This window comes from Pelodiscus sinensis, chromosome 26, assembly GCF_052426305.1.
Source record: "Pelodiscus sinensis isolate ZL-2025 chromosome 26, ASM5242630v1, whole genome shotgun sequence".
NCBI lineage: Eukaryota > Metazoa > Chordata > Testudines > Trionychidae > Pelodiscus > Pelodiscus sinensis.
The window spans coordinates 3,836,870-3,855,832 of record NC_143077.1 but is presented as its reverse complement, the minus strand read 5'-3'; the positions used below and the strand labels follow the sequence as shown (position 1 = coordinate 3,855,832).

At 62.2% G+C, this 18,963-nt stretch overlaps 1 protein-coding gene across 14 annotated transcripts in view; it reads left to right on the top strand.

The window, feature by feature from the left end:
- MACF1 (microtubule actin crosslinking factor 1) overlaps positions 1-18,963 on the top strand; it is a 299,184-nt gene that overhangs the window by 87,391 nt on the left and 192,830 nt on the right. For 8 of the 14 annotated variants that reach the window (XM_075908729.2, XM_075908727.2, XM_075908730.2 and 5 more), the window contains exons 2-5: positions 4,627-4,688; positions 7,553-7,642; positions 14,646-14,723; positions 17,325-17,417. In XM_075908729.2, the coding sequence (XP_075764844.2) occupies positions 4,627-4,688; positions 7,553-7,642; positions 14,646-14,723; positions 17,325-17,417 (323 nt within the window). Of the gene's footprint in view, positions 1-4,626; positions 4,689-7,552; positions 7,643-10,825; positions 10,928-14,645; positions 14,724-17,324; positions 17,418-18,963 lie in introns of all 14 variants that reach the window. The other 6 variants (XM_089773476.1, XM_075908714.2, XM_075908718.2 and 3 more) reach the window with 1 other exon arrangement.

The window sequence follows — 18,963 nt, the reverse complement described above, 5'->3', positions numbered from 1 at the left end:
TGATTCAGCTCTGTCTTCGGGTGGGATTGTCCTGTGCCTATCCCAACGGGCCTGCAGGCCAGGGCCTGCTGCTATTGCAATGCACGTGTTTAATCGTGCCTAAGGAAAGTGGCGGAGGTGCTACGTCATGGGAATGTGAAAACGCCGAGGCAGGGCAAAGCGTTGGGAAATGTACTCCAGGGAGCAGTTGTGAAATGCCCAGGGAGTGTGTGTGTGGCGGCAGAGAGATATTTTGGTCTGCGATGAGTCCGGAAAAGTTGAGAGCGCTGAAGGGTGTTTGTGACAGAAAAGGGCAACAAAAATGACGAGGGGTTTGGAACGGCTGTCATCTGAACAGAGATTAAAGAACTGGGACTTTTCAGCTTAGAAAAGAGGAGATTCGGGGCGCTGTGAGAGAGGTCTCTAAAATCCTGGCTGATGTGGAGAAAGTGAATAAGGAAAGGTCATTTACTCCTTCCCGTAACACAGGAACTAGGGGGTCACCAAATGAAATGGATAGGCAGCAGGTTTAAAACAAATAAAAGGCAGCATTTCTTCACGCAGTGCACAGTCAACCTGTGGAACTCCTTGCCAGAGGATGTTGTGAAGTCCAAGGTTCTAACAGGGCTCAAAAAAGAACTAGATAATTTCACAGAGGATAGGTCCCCCAGGGGCTGTAAGCCAGGATGGTGCCCCTAGCTTCCATTTGCCAGAAGCTGGGAATGGAAGACAGGGGATAGATCACCTGTTCTTTTCACTCCGTCTGGGGCACCAGGCATTGGCCACTGACAGGATCCTGGGCTAGATGGACCTTTGGTCTGACCCAGTCTGGCCATTCATATGTTCTTTGGACATTGGGCAATAGACTCGCAGACACCAGGGTGAGAAGCCAGGAGAAGGGGGCTGGCAATCAATCAATACCTGTCCCATAGAAAGGCAGGAGTCGCTGCACATGCAAAGCTTGCACCAAGAGGGAGCTGGTGCTGAGAACGGAGACGCAGGCAGAGGTGAGGAGTGCGGAAGGCTGTGGAAGCCAGGGGGAGGGATCGGGTAGGGAAGAGACCGGGGCCATAGGAGAGAGCCACCCTTGATTAGGCTTAGATCTGATTGCCAGAAGCATTATAAACCTTATCAGTAGATAAGATTCAACCACCCAGGAAACTAATTGGCTGCCAGAGGTTTCCTCAGTACAATGAAAAATGTAGGAGAGGCAGTGTGGCCTAGTGGAGGGAGACGCGAAAGCCCTTCAGGCTGTTCTTGGCTCTGCCACTGGTGAGTTGGGTGACCATGGGCATGTCACTCCACGTCTCGGTGCCTCAGTTTCCCCATTTGTGAAAAGGGGCTAATACTGCTGACCTTTGTTAAAGCGCCTTGGAGTGGACTAAGGACACACGCTCCGTATCATTACGGCTGCTTGCTCATGGTGATTCGGTGAAGCAGAGCACAAGGACGCTCGCGCTTAGCGGTGTCTCCTGCTGTGCAGGCTGTGAATTAAGTGTCCTTTAGAAGCGGCATGCTGGTGCGGTCTGGAGGCACGATCTTTCTCTCCGGATTAGGCTGTTAACACCGGACTCTGGCAGAGCTGCTGGCGGGATTATCTCGATCCCTTTCTTCTTTACAGGTGAGGCAAAGCCGGGGGAAGGGCTGTTCCCCCTGGTCTTTGAGGCCCTGCGTCGGCTCTCCAGACTTTCCCAAGTAACATCCGTTGCTTCTCCCCCCCCCCCCCCCCCCCCCCCCCCCCCCCCCCCCCCCGATGTCGTGACAGACGCCTCCCGCTGGCCAGGCCTCGCGCTTGTACCCGCACCCCTCTCCGCGGGTTCTCGCCTTTGTGCCGTGCCTCTCGCCACGGAGAACGGGCCGAACAAAACCTGCCAGACGTCTCCCCTCCCCGTGTCCACGGGAAGTTTGATCCAGCCCCGGTTTCCTGGCACCCTCGGGGGAAGGGCATTTCGGATCAGAGAGCTGGCAGAGCCTCAGGCGTCATCGAGTCCAGTTCCTGGCCCAAAGCAGGACCAGCCCCGACTCAACCATCCCAGCCAGGGCTGTGTCAAGCCGGGACTTAAACCTCTAGGGATGGAGATTCCACCACCTCCCTAGGGATCCAGCCCAGGGCTTCCCCACCCTCCTAGAGAAATAGTTTTTCCTGATGTCCAACATAGACCTCTCCCACTGCAACTTGAGCCCATTGCTCCTCGTTCTGCCACCTGCCCCCACTGAGACCAGCCTCTCGCCAGCCTCTTGGGAACCCCCCTTCAGGTAGCTGCAGGCTGCTCCCAAATCCCCCCTCACTCTTCTCTGCTGCAGACTGAGCCCAAATCCCTCAGCCTCTCCTCGTAGGCCACGTGCTCCAGCCCCCTCATCAATGTGCTGCCCTCCGCTGGACCCTCTCCAATGCGTCCTCATCCTTTCAGTAGTGGGGGGCCCAGAACTGGACACAGTCCTCCAGATGTGGCCTCACCAGAGCCGAATCAAGGGGAATCATCACTTCCCTAGACCTGCTGGCAGGCTCCTCCTGATGCCCCCGACCAGCCGTTAGCCACCTTGGCTACGAGGGCGCCCCGTTGACTCGTTTGGCTCCCCTGTTGAGCATCTGGGCCACTAAGCCAGTGAGCCCCTCGGGGGTTTCCGTGCAGAAAGTCTCGGATCTCGTGGTGCTGGGGCCCTTTGGTGGGAGGGGGCCAGTCTGTGCGACTGACTCCTCGGACGTCCGGCTGCGACGGACTGCCTTGAAAAGGGACCAATGTGTGTGAGCGGCTACCTGCTAGGACGGTAAAGCTCCCGGGGACTCAGCCAGGGTGTGCCCAGCTGAGGTCAGCGACTGGAATAAGCTTTAAATCCCGAAAAGCCAATGAACCAAAAATACCGTGAAAGGCTAAGCTGCTAATTGCATCTGTGGGCCGGCCCGTGCGGCGCCCTAGCGCAGACCCGTGTGTTGGGTCGGTTCGAAAGCCGGAAGGGCCCGCGGGCAGGGGCGGCCCTAGACTAGCTGCCAGCAACTGGCGCCCGAAGCGAACCGTGCAATCGGCACCCGCACCTCCAAACCCCGCAATGAGATTGCGCCACCATTTGGTGCCCCATTGAACTTGGCTCCCTTAGCGAGCGCCTACTTCGCCGGTATGGACAGGCGTAACTGGGACCTGATGTCCTGCACCCCACCGGCCCCCGACAACTCTCCCTCCCGGCAGAGCGAGAGAGAGGCAGCTCTCTGCCCCCAAGGGGGCCCCGCGAATCGGGCGTTGGAAGAGCCCTTTCTCCCCTTTTCCCATGAGCCCCAGTACCCCTCACTAACGGGGAGGCCCACGGCCCGCTGGGTAGCATGGGACATGCAGAACAATGAGATTGTTGGGCTTGGTGGTCTCCCAAAGTCTCCTTGCGGCTTCTCTGTGCGGTGCTGGTGCATCGTTCCATGGGCCTGAGCCCAGGTGGGCTCCTCCGTTCTCCTGGAGCCGCCTTTGCCTGTCTGTTGTCACGCGGCTGTCGCTAGTGAGCTGGCTGCCCTGGGCGCCAGGACCCATGCTGACGCTGCCCAGCTGATCAGCAGAGCGCCCGCTGCCGGCAGCCGGCAGCCTTTTTCTGTTAGGGATGTAAAGGGTTAACCAGCAAGTGTCACCCTTATTGTGTAAGGCTTACTGGTTCTGGTTAACCGGTAGGGGCTGGAGCAGCGCCCACCTACCCCGGGCCTGGTTGCTTTAGACACACAGCGATTAGAGCCCGCTTTGTGTCTAACCATGTAACCACTAGGATTGTTAGCAGTTACCCAGTCACCTTTTAAACCGCATTTTTGCATCCCTAGTTCTCTGGGTGGTGCACATCAGCACATGCCTCGGTGCACAAAACAAAATTTATCTCACACGCAATGGAAGAAAGTAGAGGGAGCATTGCTAATGAGCCTTTTTGTTGGATTAAGGAAGTGTCTTATTCCTATAGTTTCTCATCGGCTGCTACCGTCATGTTTGCTTAAGAAACCTCAGTGTAGTAGGAGAGCAGGTAGGTGGATTCCTTAAAGCAATTTCCCAGTTACGGGTCAGAAAATCTGTATAGGCCTTCCGGGAGAGCCTTGCGCCTGTGCTGTCCTGGTAAGAGGCCCAGCCTTAGGGGCAAGAGTTGTACCTAGTGGCTAATCCCATTGCAGGAGCGTGGGCAATGTTGGTTCAAATCAATCTTGGTTTTTGCCCATCGGAAACTTTTTAAATGACCTGGATGTTGAATTTCACGTGGTGTTTTAGGAACATTTTTCTCTGGGCGGCTGTGCAGACGGCTGTGTAAGTGAGCCGGGAAGACGAGAGAGCTGCCTTGGCGCGCGGGCCGGGGGAAGGATGTCTTTGTCGATTCATATCTTGTGCCTCTGTCATCCGTGTCCCTGCGGTTCGACCTCGTGCGCCTTCCGTGCTGCCCTGGCCGTGTCTAGCTGGCGAGGAAACGGCCTCTGCTCCGACGTGGGATAGACGTGCTCCAAGGGCCTCGGGTGTCCTGCGGGTTCCCGGAGTTGACCCAGCCGAAGGCGGAAGGCGGCTGCTTGTAGGGTCGGGGGGACCCGACAGGGCTGCCTCGAGCTGGGAGATTTGGGTGACGTGAGTGGCCAGGCAGTGATATTTCCCTGGAACGACACTAACCGAGACCCCCCCCCCCCGTGTGTTCTCTTCACAGATGAACGGGACCGAGTCCAGAAGAAAACGTTCACCAAGTGGGTCAACAAGCACCTGATGAAGGTGAGAGGCGCGTGCTGTGCTTGGCGCGGTGTCCGGCACCAGGCTGGCGTGGCTTGGACCTCGGCGGTGTCTTCCAAAGGGCTCTAGCGGCGCGGGAAGGCCCGCGGGGTCCGACCGCCAAGGGCAGAGGGGGCTGCTCCCGCGCCCCTTTGGGTCTGCCCGGAAGCACCGAGCAAGTGGCCGCGCCCCATTTCGCGAAGCGCGGAACTGCAAAGCGGCGTGCTCCTCGAAAGGGCGTCTGCAAAGCTTGGCACTAACTCCCTGAAAGAGGCCCCCCCGCCCGCCCGCCCCGGGGGAGCGGCGTTTCGGGAGCGGGCGTGCAGGGCGGGACGGTCGCGCTGCCTTCCCCTCCCAAGCTTCCTCCTCCGCTCCGGCATTCGTAGAGCAGGGTCTGCTGGCCCCTCCGCCCTTCCCAGAAGGAGCCACGTTCACGTTCTCCCCCGGTGGGCAGGCGCCGGCTCCGTGCTGGGGCCCTGGGCCCTGCGGAGCGCCCGGCTGGAAGTCGGTCTCGCTCGAACAAGGAGCCTTTAGAGGCGGCTGCTCCGTGCAAGCTGGCGCTGCCTGTCCGCTCCTCTCGGGACCTGGCCTGGTGGCAAAGCGGCGTGAAAGGGGGAAACCAGCAGAACACACGGGGCCATTGTTAAGGGTGGGAGGCCTGCCAGCTCTCTGCCTTTCTCCCCGCAGCGTCCCCCTCGCTCGCGCTGTCCTGCCTCGGAGCCGAGAAGTGCCGGGAAGCCGCCTCTTGGGCAACGCTCCCTGCCAATGAGATCTTTCCACCCTCCCCCCACCCGCCCTCCGCGGCATCTGCCCCTCCTTTCCTCCATCCTTCTCCTGCTGGGCTCCTGCGTGCCCGTTGCTGGCCCTCAGCTCGCACCCCGTCCTGCGCCTGACCCCCTGGCCCGGAGCCCGCACCTTGTCCTGCGCCTGACCCCCTGGCCCGGAGCCCGCACCCCGTCCTGCGCCTGACCCCCTGGCCCGGAGCCCGCACCCCGTCCTGCGCCTGACCCCCTGGCCCAGGGACTGCACCCCGTCCTGCGCCTGACCCCCTGGCCCTGAGCCCGCACCCAGTCCTGCGCCTGACCCCCTGGCCCTGAGCCCGCACCCCGTCCTGCGCCTGACCCCCTGGCCCACAGCCCGCACCCCTTCCTGCGCCTGACCCCCTGGCCCACAGCCCGCACCCAACCCAGAGCCTGCGCTCCCAGCCAGAGCCCTTGCACCCCAACCCTTTGCCCCAGCACGCCTGCGCCCCACCCCCGCCGCATGCCTTCTCTTTGCCCCTCCGGGAGGTGATGCACACGGGCGAACGTGGATTGCGCTGGAGGGGGAATGTCGGGGGGAGGCTGCTCAGGCCCAGGACATGGGGGGATTCACTCGGCCAGTTCTGCCCAGGTTTGGCCCGGGGTGTCCCGCCTGCGCCGCCTGCCGGGGAGCGTTGTACCTTGAGAGGCGGGGCAGGATGAACAGCGTTTCCAGGGGCCGCCCGGGCGCCTGGGGCCAAGCCAGGGAGCTGGGAATTAGCTTCCCCCAGCAAGTGGGAGTTTGGCCTTGGACTCTCCCGGTGCTGCGGTTGCACTTCTCAGGGCCGCGGCGCGGAGCTGTCGGCCGCCCGCAGAAGGCAGCGTGGGAGTCAAGTCTCTAACGACCTGCAGCCAGGGCCTGATGTGTTAACTAGAGCCCCAGTCGCCCTGTTCCCACGGCCCCACCCCAGGCAAACGCACCGGAAACCGCCGGCCCGTCACGCACGGCAGATGCCGGAGGCCATCTCCATTTCTCCCCCAGCCTCGCTCACTTGCACAGGCTGGGGTGGGGGTTGGGGTGCAGGAGGGGCTCCAGGCTGAGCCCAGGGTGGAGAATTGGGGTCCAGGAAGGGTTTCAGGGTGCAAGCTCTGGGAAGGAGTTTGGGTGCAGGGGGACTCGCATCTGGGGCAGGAGCAGCATGACAGTGGGGGGCGGGGCAACTGAAGGGCCAGCGCTTGAGAGCTTCCCGGTCGAACCAGTCAGGATCCCCTGTCAGACGCTCTGAGATCTACCGGTAGATCCCGATCGACTGGTTGGTGAGCACTGTGCTCTGGTGACAGGAGCCCGTGGGGGCCCGGCTGAGATTGGGGTCCCCTTGTGCCAGGTGGTGGTGTTTGTCCTTCCCTCCGGGAGTTCACCGTGGAAACGGACAAGACGAAGGGAAGGTTCATGATCCCCGTTCTGTAGATGGGAACAGGGGCGGCGGGTGCGCTAGGCAGGGGGAGGCGTTGCCTTCCCAATCTGCCAGCCTGGCCCCGCCCCCAGACTGCGTGCTGTAGGCGTAGTGGGAGGCAGAGTGTTGCTGCTCCCGGGCACCTGCCTGCCCCGTGCTCCGGGGCCAGGAGGCTTGGGCCGTGCACCACCTGCCCTCCCTGTGATGGGGGCGTGGCTTGAGCAGAAGGGGCGGGGCTAGATCTCCCAGCCCTACCTTCACCATGGGAAGTAAAACTCAGACTAACTAGCCCCAAGTCGGGAAGAAAATTGGTGGCAGGACTCGGGGCTTGAACCCAGAGTCTCAGTCCATGAGTAGCAAAGATAAACGTTTATCCGGGATGGGGGCGGTCTCCTGATGCGTGGCCTAGCTTGGAAGAAACTGGGAAAATTGGCTCCTTTTTGCTTCCTTTTTAACAGGCGGCTCCCACAGTCAGCGGCACAAAGCTGCCGTTCCCTCTCCCTACCTGGGAATGTCTGAGCCTTGCTCCAGGCAGGTCTGTCTGGGTAGTGACCCCTTCCAGGCCTGCTCCTGGTAGCTGCGGTGGGAGCCCGGCTCCCACAGGGAGAGCATTGGGGTAACTATTGTCCGTGACCGAAACCCCTGCAGACGTGTCCTCTCCTCTGGCCCGCAGGTGCGCAAGCACATCAACGACCTGTACGAAGACCTGCGAGACGGCCACAACCTGATCTCGCTGCTGGAGGTTCTGTCGGGGGTCAAGCTGGTGAGTTTCCTGCTGTGCGGGGGCTGGGGACCGGATTCCCGGGCCGCCGCCTTCTCCTTGCTGCCTCCTGCCCTGCGGGGGCCGCCCACCTGTCTTGCTGCCTCGCGGCCTGCCTGGGTTTGGTTTTGTATCTTCATCGCGCTGGTTTTCTGGATCACACCTGTGAGAGGTTACAGGTGTCTTAAGATGCAGCTGGATTCACTCTCTGGGAGGCCTCGTATGTATCTGGGGCTGTGTGAATACAGAGGGGCAGGTTTAGCTTCACGCTCCCCTCTCCAGGCAGCTTAGCTTTCCCTCCACGGGCGTTGCCTAGTGCTTTTCACACCCCAACTAGCTGTTTGGCCCTGCTGGAGGCATTGGTTCCCGGTTTCAGAAGTGCCTCAAGGACTTCACAACCTGAGGTTTTCCAAAATGACCGAAGTGCCTAGCAGCCTAAATCACTAGAACCTCGCTCAGTTTATCTGGGCATGGAAATGGACTTGCTTTGTTGTAGCAGCGTAGATGTGCCCGACACACTCACTCAGAAGTTCTCCTTAATCCGACAGGCCTCTCCTGGGGACGGCCAAGCGGGCGTATGTACCGAGGCATTTGCAGCTCTGTAGTTTGGGACCAACTGACTCAGGCTCTTGCTACCGAGCTAAAAATAGCCTGAGCTCCAAGACTCTATCTCCTCGCCGGGTTTCAGAGCCGGCCTGGGCTCTGGCCCCCACCCCAACATCCACACTGCGATCTTGGGCCCGATAGTGCGAACGTAGTGAGCTCAGATCACTTAACCTGGGCTCAGAGACTCGCTCCGGGGGTTGTCGTCACACAAGAGGGTCCTACTAGGCGTTTTTTAGATGGCAGAACATTTAAAAGCTTCCGAGGGGGAGCTGAGTTAGTCTGTAATAGGAAAAACTTAAAAACCAACAAATTGTCTAGTAGCACCTTAGCGACTAAAACATGTCGATGGTGTGACGAGCTTTCCCGGGCACAGCCCACTTCTTCAGATGACTGGAGTATGAGACGTCTAAAAGACGGTCCCTTAATCCAGCAGCTGAGATCTGCGGGAGCTGTGCTTTTTCAGAGATGTCAACATGACCGTTCTGGTGTGCAAGCAGGAGGCAGCTCTAGGCACGTCCAAAGATGGGCCTGAATTTTCAGTCTGACAAGAACTGCCAACGTGTTGAAAATCCGCAGGGTTAGCTACATGGGTGCAGCTGCGCTTAAACGTGTCTCGAGCCATTTAACGGCTGGCTCCTGCGGTGGGTTGGCGGAGGTCCAGTCTCACGTTAGCCACCGAAGTTTGTAGGTTTCTAGTGCCCGCGCTGCCCAGCTGTTTTCTTCAGGCGCACGTTCAGACTTTCCTGTCCGGTGCTCCGGAATCGCGCTGCAGCTGTGGAGGGAGAGGCAAACGTCTTCAGGCTGCAAGCGTCGTCCCTTCTGTCTGGGGCTGAGTAGAATCCCTCGCCCCTTGCTAGGCCAGCAAACCTCATTAGCGCTCGGGAGATGCTTTCTGGTGCAGTCGTGCAGCTCCGAGGGAATCGTTTTAGTAACCCCTAAAACAGGATCCGTGAGAAGACGTGTGAGCTTGCTCAGCTGCCTTCCTGAGAGGCAAGCCACGCTGGGAGGGTGTGGGACATTGGCCGTAGATGCTTCAGAAGGGCCTTACTCCCAGCCCGAGGGAGTCCGGGGGAAATCTCTCTGCATAGGCCAATCTGCGGCCCGAGGGCTGGTGGATGCGTGCGGCCCGTGAGACGTTCTAACCTTGCCCGGGAGCAGGGTCGCCAGATTTTGTAGTTTCCTTTCACATCAGTTTTTCCCTGCCAGTCTTACTAAAGTGTCACAGACGTGAAGCTAGGGCCTGGGGAGGGAGGGGGGTGCGGATTGCACCCCGCACTGGCGGCGAGAGCCGGGTGCTCCAATCCAGCGCCGCTCTGGTGCGATCGGCAAAGCCTGCAAATTCGAGGCGCGCAGGGAGCAAAACCGCCCTGTCCTGGGAGACCGTCCGGGTCCGGGGTCTCCAGCCTTTGTAAGCACGAGATCACTTTTTGAATTTAAGCGTGATCCAGGATCTACCTCAGACCCAAACTCCCTCGCCCCGTCTCCTTCCCGCCCCTTCTCCGAGGCCCTGCCCTTGCTCACTCCATCCTCCCTCCCCATCCTCATTCACTTTTATCAGGCTGGGGGCAGTGGATTCAGGGCAGGGGTTCGGAATGCTGGCTTCAGCTGGGCACTGCCTACCACAGGTGGCTTCAGGGTGGTGGTGCAGGGGGCTAAGGCAGGCTCACCCCTCCCCTGGCCCTGCACCCCTTCCCAAAGCAGCCAAAAAACTCTCTGTCCCTGCCTCCCTCCGCTCTGTGGAGTTAGGGTTCAGGGTGGGGGGAGGGGCACCCTGACAGCAGCAGCCCCCCTTCCTCTTCTCCCAGTGCCCTGCACAGCAAGCAGGAGGCTCCCAGCGGTTGAGGGGCATCTCCCCGGCAGAGGGCAGGAGCAGCATGGCAGCGCAGAGAGGGGCAGATGAAGCGCTGGCCCTCGACCGTTGGGATTGGCCCTGCCTAGAGCAGGGGGCTGGACTTGATCTCCTGAGGTCTCTGCCGGTTCGATGAGTCTACGGCCGCCTCCCGGTCACACCTCTCCGGATCACCAGTCAGAGGCTCCAAGATCTCCCAGTTGCCCCCGGTGGACTGGTTGGGGACCACTGGTCTAGGGGATCGCAGTCTTGGGGCCCACGGAGAGGGAGGGCCACGCCTGCGGCCCACTCCCCAGCCTCGGTTGGCCCCTGCTGGCCTAGACGCCCCGTGCGGAAATCCCGGTTTGCAGGCGGGGGTGGCTGGACGGTGGCCACTGCTGCGATCGCTGAGGCCGTTCTGCCCGAAAAGTTGATGCCGATCTCCCGTGGGCTCGGGGGCCAGAAGGGACCATTAGACCAGAGCCCCTTGTACGATGCAGGCCAGAGCGTTTCACGCCCTTGCCTCTTCTGAGCCCGGGAACGAGCAGTTGGCACAAACGCCTCGTCTCTGAGTGCCCTCCTCTGCCGTCGGACTCCAGCCCCGAGAGCCAGGCCGGCCAGCCAGCCCGCGGCGGGGGAGGGAGGGTGGCGTGCGGCGGGTTTCTTTTTCTTTGCCCACGTGTTGCCTTTTTCGTTCCTTTTCTGTTTTCCTGTCCCTGTCCCCCCGGTGTTGTCTGTGCCGCGTGCGTTAGCAAAAGGAGCCTCCGGGCCCGAAGAGCCTCCGCCTGGCGAAAGCGCCCGCCTGGCGTCGCACGAGCAGCGAAGAGCGGGAGGAGGAGGAGGATGGTGACGCAGTAGGTTGGCTCCCCTCCGGGAGCGATGGCATGCAGACTGACACTGGCGTGCCGTCAGAGCGTCCAGACCTAGCCACGCTTTGCCCGGGGCTCCGCGCCACCGTCCAGCCTGCCACGCCCATGCCGGCTGCCTCCGCCGTTCCGTGGCGGGGACCTTCCGCCCGCTCCGGTTCTGGTCTGAGCCCACATGTCCGTGCAGCCCCCAGTGCGAGCCTGGCCAGGGGTCTAGTTGCTGTGCGGACACCCTCCCCCCAGTGACCCCTGGCCTCAGGTGGGGTGCTGGAAGGTTCGCCTGGGCCCCTTCCCCCAGCCCAGATTGGAACTGAGAGCAATGTGAGCCCCGGGGCAGCGAACACCGAAGGGCAGTGAATCCCGTATTCCGCCTGGACAGTGCTGGCTCCACAGGAACTGGGTGGTCTGAGCGCATGACACCGTTGCTGGTCTGCCGTGGGAGAATGCTGGCGCACCTGCTGGGAGAGCATGAACTGTCTGTTCGCTGGGGGGGGACTGCTCCTAGGTGGCCCCCCCCAGCTCTCACCCGTCCCAGATAGAGCCCCTGGGGTCCCGTGTGCTCTCGGGTGGGACAGGCAGGTCTCTCCACTGGCACGGAGCAAACGGCCGTTAGGACGGGCCCCCGGACGTTTACTAACAGTTCTCACTGCATGGGGCGCGCTGCCTGGTTTGCTGAGCCGTGTGCCCGGAGGCCAGTAGCGTTGCTGTCAGACAGCAAGGGCTAACCGTGCATGGTAACCAGCCTGCTCGCGGGCCGCAGTCTCAGGCTTCCTGGAGCGGAGCAGCCTTCCCCACGGCCGCGGGGGCCGCACCTCCCCGGAGTAAGAAGGAACTGGTAGAAATGGTCACGTTTCTTACCGACCCCCGGAGCTGGGCCACGGCTCCCTTCTCTTCAGCTCTTTTCCGGTAGTGTCATTGCACTGGAAATGACTCGTGGGCGACACTGCTCTGCCAGGGGCCGGATGCGGCCCGCCTCGCCCGTTGAGCTGGCCTGCTGCCGGCATCTGGCCGCTTTCTGTTGGTAGCCTGCTGCCCGGGCCACTGAATTTCCAGGAGGTGGCTCAGGCAGCAGGATCCTATTTAAATGGCTCATGGTTCTGGCAGGGGCCGGAGCCGCGAGTGTTTCAAATAGCTGCAGCATCCCAGGAGGCTGCCAGGCAACACGGTAGCGCGAAACCGGGAGCCCTTTGCTGTGTTTGTTATTCAAAGCCTCTGGCCCCACACAGTTCTGGGGGGAGGCTAGTTCCCAGCTCTGCCTCCACAAGCCCAGCCCCTTTGTCCCAGGCCCCGCCCCTTCTGGGAGTGGCGCTGGCTCGTGACCACATAGCTACATTAATTAAGTGCCCCCCCTGTGAACAGTATTGCCCCCCCGGGCGGGAGCATAGGGCAAAGCCCGGCTTTCTTCCTAAAACGAGGAATGAAACGGGCTTTGTCTTTCCTGCCCCAGAGAGTCTCTTGGTTGTGGCTGATCCCGCGGAGGACGAACACCTCTCACCGCGTTTAGAAGCCGTCGCTTCCTTTGGCCCCTCCCCCTGCCTTTTCCATTCCTGGGTGATGGAGTCCTCACGCAGCTGGCTCTGGGATTCTGCCCCTTCCCCACGCCCTTGTTGGGGAGTTGCTGTTGCAAAGGGGTCAGATTCCACGGAGGCGGTGGACCTGGCTGGGGCTTGGGGCTTGTTTGCTCATGGAGGGGTCACAGATTCTCTCATGCAGCCGGCCCCCGTGCATGAGAGCGCAAGTCGGAGCCGGCACAGCGTACGTGCTGCTGTGTGCCTGGGCCGTGCTGCAGGTTGTAGCAGAGGAGGAGACGCAGCTGGCGGCTGGACGGTGCTTTCTCCTCCGGGGGCCCAGGCTGTGTCTACACGGGGAAGGTTTGGTGAGGGAAGTGCTGTGGACAAAGTGCAAAAGTTGCAGAAACTGGTCAAACAAGTTTTTCTGCCTCCCGTTGTGGACATTTCATGGCCACGTGGCTCATTCCCCTGTGGCAGAGCAAAGCATTGTGGGAAAGCATCCCATAGGGCAGTGCGGTGGGAAGGCAGAGCTGATCCCTGCTCTTCTTGGGATGCCCTCGTAGCTCTGGGAGCTCTCTCTGCCGAGGAATGGCAAAGCAGCACTGCCGTCTCTCCAGCCCTCCCCCTGCAGCAACAGTCTGCTGGGTTCCTAGCCAGGCAGAACAGGAGCATTTCAATGATTTGCTCTTTGTCCCCAAAAGGAGCAGCTCACTCAGCTGTCAGACACTACCCGGAGCTTTGAAAGGGGAGGGGCACCTGCCTGCAGGGCAGCAGAGATCACAGAACACCGAGCAGAGCCAGCAGGGCAGACGTTGTGGGATACTGGCAGAAGCCAGTTCTCTCAACCAAACAAACAACAGAGTCCACCCTGGCTCTTTGTCAACAAGAAAGGGAGGGGAAAAGACAAAAACCTCTCACAGGGCTGGAAGTTTTTTGTTGCCAAAACTGGGTGTTTGTCCTGACACAAGTCGCACGGCCGTGTGAATGCGCTCACTGCTTTGAGGCAGGTTTTGGTGACAAATCACGCCAGTGTAGACACGGCCCTGGCCCCTGCAGGACACGCTCCTGTTCCCAGGGCTGGGAAATCAGTAGGCTGCAGAGTTGCTCTCACCTGGGACTCTCCCACCTGTGTGCAGGTTGGGCCGTAAGGTGGGTTCACTTTATCTCCAGCTGCCCTCTCCCCTGCCAGGCGGTTGTGTATAAGGTGCCGAGTGGGCCGGCCTGACTCCAGGAGCCCTCCGTGGCTGGGCTCAGCTCTCGGCGTGGGCAGCGCTACCGTGAGGCCTGCAGGGAACAAAGTTTGATTCTGAAATGAGGGCGACTTTCGAGGCTGGACGTAGGGTGGCCAAGTCGGTGTCTGTGGTCGGGACCATGGGTCTACGGATGTGCTGGGCGCTGGGGACAAATATTAGAGAGTTTCCGGTCTCCACGCCCTGGCCCAGCAGATCTGTGGGCTGGTGAGGGCCCCTCTGCGTAGAACAGGGCGGTGTTAAGCAGCCAGAAGGAGGCAAGAGGCCACGGCAGCGTCTGAGCAGGAGAGACGGGCGCGTGTGGGTGAAGGGCGTTCGCTGTACCCAGGAGTCTTCGGGAGCCGCGTCTTTCTAGGCTCTGCCTTTGCCTGTGAGGCGACTCTCTGGGAACGAATTGTCCCCTGCTCTGTAGCTCAGCGGTCAGCAGGGGACGGCCCTTGTCGTAGGTGACGCACAGCAGGCCCGACAGCCACTGCAGGCCTGGGGGCAACGTGTGTGGGGGGCCCAGCTCCATGCCCTTGGAAGGGGCGGAGCCTCGGGCAGGGCGGAGCCGAGGGCAGTCAGTCCCTAGCACTCCCGGAGCACGGCGCTGCCCCCCCCCCCCCCCCCCCCGAGCTGCAGGTCTCGTGGCAATTCAAAGGGGCCTGGGGCTCCAGCTGCCCCCACAGCCGCAGTAGCAGGGGCCAGGTCTCCGGGCCCCTTGGAAACGCCAGGCCCCTGTGCAGTTACCCCTTTGACCCCGGCGGCGGCCTGTTACGCTGTGGCCTGTCAGACCCCAGAGGGAACGTGACTAGGGTGGTGCCTGGAGCCAAGCGAGCGGGCGCGGGAGGGTCTCCGTGTTCGGATAATTCCGGCGGGGGGGCGGCACGTGCGCCCGGGGGAAGGGCTGGCGCTGGCGCTGCTGCCGGGGGCGGGCCGGACTGACGCGCTGTCTCTGTGTTGCAGCCCCGCGAGAAGGGCCGGATGCGTTTCCACAGGCTGCAGAACGTGCAGATCGCGCTGGACTTCCTGAAGCAGCGACAGGTAAGAGCCGGGCCCGTGCTCCCCGGTCGCCTTCCGGCTTGGAACTCGTTCTGACGGCCTCCCCGGGCACCCGCGGGTGGGCCCCGATAGCCCTTGTGGCCAGTGCCGTGTGGGTGTATCAGAGCACCACCCGTTCCGGGCTGGGCCCACCACCGGGCATCTGGGGGCCAGTCAGTGCCAGCCCTGCAGAGAACACCTGGGCTGCGAGGGCTCGGGGCCAGGCGCCCGGCCGGGAGATGGGCCATCCAAAGGAGGAGTTAGGACTCTTTCCAGGAAGCACTGGCAAGTGTCTCAGCTGGAACCAGCCCCTTAACCCCCCTCCCCCCTCCCGCGGGCTCCTGTGTCCCAAAAACCTGGCCTGGGCCGGCTCAGGGCGCGGTGTACGCCCCGCCTGCATGAGAGCGCTACGGGTACTCCGGGGCAGGAGCAGGTGGGTAGGAGCTGGCCAGGAGTAGCTTTCTCGCCGTTGCAGGACTCGAACGGCGTCCCAGAGCCTCGGGGAGTTTTATGTCGGGGCTGCCTGAGATACCTGGGGCTGGATCCCATGGCCTAGGATGGGGGGGGAGCCGGGGGCTGCACAAAAGTGAAAAGCAAAAAAACCCCCAAAACCAAAAACTGCACCGACTCCAGAAAACACAAACGGACGCTCCCCACGTTCCCTAGCACTTCACAGCCGGGGGGGGGGGCTCTAGTTGATTTTGTGGCCCCCTACGCACTGGGGTAGGGCCAAAAGGAGGAGTTACATGTGTAGGAAGGGGCTGCTGGAAGCAGGCTTGGGATGGGTGGTCTGGACAGGAAGGAGGGTGCGGGAGTGGGTTGGTGGGTCTGGGGAGGGGTGGGGCGCAGGAGCGGGCTGAGGCTGGGAGGGAGGCTGCAGGAGGACAGGAGGGGGCTGCAGGGCTAGAGCACCAGCATTGGCTCCCTGATGCTGGGGGGAAGCCCCCAGCCTTGGGGGCCAGATTCACACAGGCTGGGGACCAGATGGCCCCCAGGGTGTAGGTTCCCCACCTTGGACCGAGGAGGTGCCTTCCTGTATTATGTGGGTCTCCCCTGCTCAGCAGAAATTGCTGGGCCTTTACGAGGTCCACCTAGTCCTTGTTGGGCATGTCCCCCAGGCAGGTGTCGGGGGGGGGTCCGTGTCCCCCAGGCGGGTGTAAGGGGGGGTCCGTGTCCCCCAGGCGGGTGTCGGGGGGGTCCGTGTCCCCCAGGCGGGTGTAAGGGGGGGTCCGTGTCCCCCAGGCGGGTGTAAGGGGGGGGTCCGTGTCCCCCCAGGCGGGTGTCGGGGGGGGTCCGTGTCCCCAGGCGGGTGTCGGGGGGGGTCCGTGTCCCCCCAGGCGGGTGTCGGGGGGGTCCGTGTCCCCCAGGCGGGTGTAAGGGGGGGGTCCGTGTCCCCCCAGGCGGGTGTCGGGGGGGGTCCGTGTCCCCCCAGGCGGGTGTCGGGGGTCCTCCTTATAACCAGCCAGAACTCAGCCCCTCAGCAGGGGGATTTTTCCAGCGGTTCCTCCTGTCTGCTGGTGAAACATCTGCTGCTCACAGAGCTGGTCTCCAGTCCTGCCTTTTCGGTCAGTCCTCAGGCAGGACACGCTCCTGCCGAATGGTACCGGTTGTGCCACAGCAGAGAGTTACTCCTCTGGCTGGCCGAAGGGACCCGGGGTCCATCTGCCCACGTCCCCTTCCCTAGGGAAGCCGTGCAACTTGAAGGCCCGCGTGGTGGTTGAGATGCTGAGATGGTTCCAGTCGCCACACGCCCGCGCCCCACCGTGCCCCTCGGAAGTGCTGAACTAGGGCGCTACCCTGCAAAGCGCAGCGCAGACGTCTGGGGTCCTCCCGGGACATCTGGCCTTTTGCATGTTTTACCTTGTGTTATACAGAGCTCACGGGGGGAGACCAGCGCTCCTCAACCGTGGGTCCTGGCCCCAGAGGGAGTTGCAGGGGATCACAGGGGTGTCTTAGGCAGTACTGCCACCCTTACCTCTGCGCTGCCTGCAGAGCTGGGCGGCTGGAGAGCAGGGCTGGGAATGGCCCGGAGCTCCGGCCACTGCTGCGGTAGCACTGGGGGTGGCCAGGAGCCCCAGGGGCAATTGTCGCCCCTCTCCGCCCCCATCAGCGGGCCTGGCTGTGCCACAAGCTTCCCGTGTGCCCATGAACAAGGCACTTCCCCTCTGGCTCTCGCGGGGGTGGGGAGCTGAGGCTTCATTCCTGAGCCGGTGCAGGTGGGGTCGACCGTGCTGGGCTCGGTAGCTTTTAAATTCTGCACGAGGGCCTGGGGCGGGGGCGCTTCCTACAGCCGGGACCAGCCGATGCAGGGGAAGCACCTGGCGGCCCCTGGCGGAGGGTGCTAGGGAGCGGACGCACGGCTCCTTACAGCCTCCTTTTGCATAAGAGGCACCGATGGCGTTTGCTGCTCGTCACGCAGCGGCTCGGTGGCAGGGCTGGGAAGAGACAGCTGGAGCCTGGGGGCCCCGGGCCGGGCCGTACTCCGGCCAGGAGCTTGCACCTGCTGGGAGCATCTGACGGGTGCGGAGGGGGGGGGGAGCTTAGAGAGAAGTCTGGTGCAGCATCCGATGGGACGTAGTGACAGCCCCTGGTGCTTCCCTGCAGGTCAAGCTGGTGAACATTCGCAATGACGACATTACAGACGGCAACCCCAAGCTCACCCTGGGCCTCATATGGACCATTATTCTCCACTTCCAGGTAGGGGCGGGGCAGGGTGCAGAGGGCTGGGGTGGAGGGCGTATTGGGTTCCCGGGGCTCTGGCGTCTGCCTGGGGCACGTGCCTGTGTTGAAAGGCAGCGCCGTGGGCTGCAGGAGTCACCGATAGAGCCGTGTCCCGGAGAGCCGGCCGGCCGAGCGTACCAACGCCCCTCTGTGATGGTTTCCGTAATTAAGCCATTAATGGCGGCCCCTGTGCGGGCTGGCCCCGCGACTGGCCGTGGCTGTTTGCTCAGCTGAGCTGGACAGCGGAGCGCTCGGGGCACTGAGCAGGGAGAGGAGAGTCACTTTGGAGATGGGCGCGGGGGCAGGCCCGGCCTTTGGGCAAGGCGAGCGAGGCGGTTGCCTTGGGCCCCGCGCCGCCCAGTTCCCGCCCACCCGGCCGCTCACTTGCCGCCCCGACTGGGGGCCGTGCGACTCAGCCACGCTGCCTCAGGCCCTGCAAACTCTTTGGCCGGGCCTGGGCGGGGGAGCGGGTGATGGCGACGTTCCGGGGTGCAGTCCAGTTGGGTCCCTACCTGCCCTGCACCCTTGGGTGCTGGCAGTGCTTTGCTGCTTTAGTGCCCGGCCCGGCCCCTCACCAGCAGTGTGCGGGGCGTGTCTGGAGGGGCTGTGTCTAGCTGCAGCAAACTCCAGTGGTTGTCACCTGCCGTGACCCCGACACGGTCCCAGTCCCAGGCCCCTCCCCCCCAGTGTGTTTTGCATCGTCCAGCGCCCCCAGACAGATCCGATCTCGCAGGTGCCTCGCCTCTGCAAGGGGTCCGTCAACCCACAAGAGTTTGCTGCTTTAAATGGAGTCTCCCCCCCCCCACCCGTTCCGTTCCAAGGCCACACCCCGTCGGTTTTGATTGAAGGATGACGTGAGCTCATTGGATGACAAGGAGGGAGATTTGAAGTGGGCGCGTGCTCAAGGCATTGTCAGAAACGGTTACAAGGGAGATGAAGAGGCCCCTTGGGGTCGCGGACGTGGCTACTTTCTGCATTTCTGCCTGCGGGTGTAGATGGGGATGTTGGTCCTCTTGTGGCTGGCGTCTTGTTTGGTTGGGTGCTAAGCCTGGGCAGAGCTCCAGGCCCAGCGTGGTGGTGCCGGTTGGGTCCCTGCTGCCGCCATGGGTGGAAGCCAAAGGCTGTCTATTAATGCCACTTTGTACGTTACCCACCTTCCTTGTCCGTGCCAGTGCCTGCCTCTTTCAGTGCATGTGTCTGCTTGTGCCCCTCTCGGGAGACCCCTCGTGCCTGGCTGCAGGGGCGACGTCAGACCCCTGCCCGCTCCGTGCCCATGTGAACAAATTCCTGGGAACTGCTCCGCTCAGCGAACGCGGCCGCGCGACTCCTAGCTAGCGCTCTGGAAGGGGAGGAGTGATTTGGGGGGCTTCAGCGGAGACGTCTTCAAGGGGGCTGGATTGTCAGAGAGCAGGTGCTCGGTGCTTCCTGCACCCCAGGCCCGTTGATGGTTTCTTATGCTGGGGGGTCCGACCTCTCTAAGCCCCTTGGAAGGCGTCGGCCTCGGCTCTTACCCAGCAAGGAG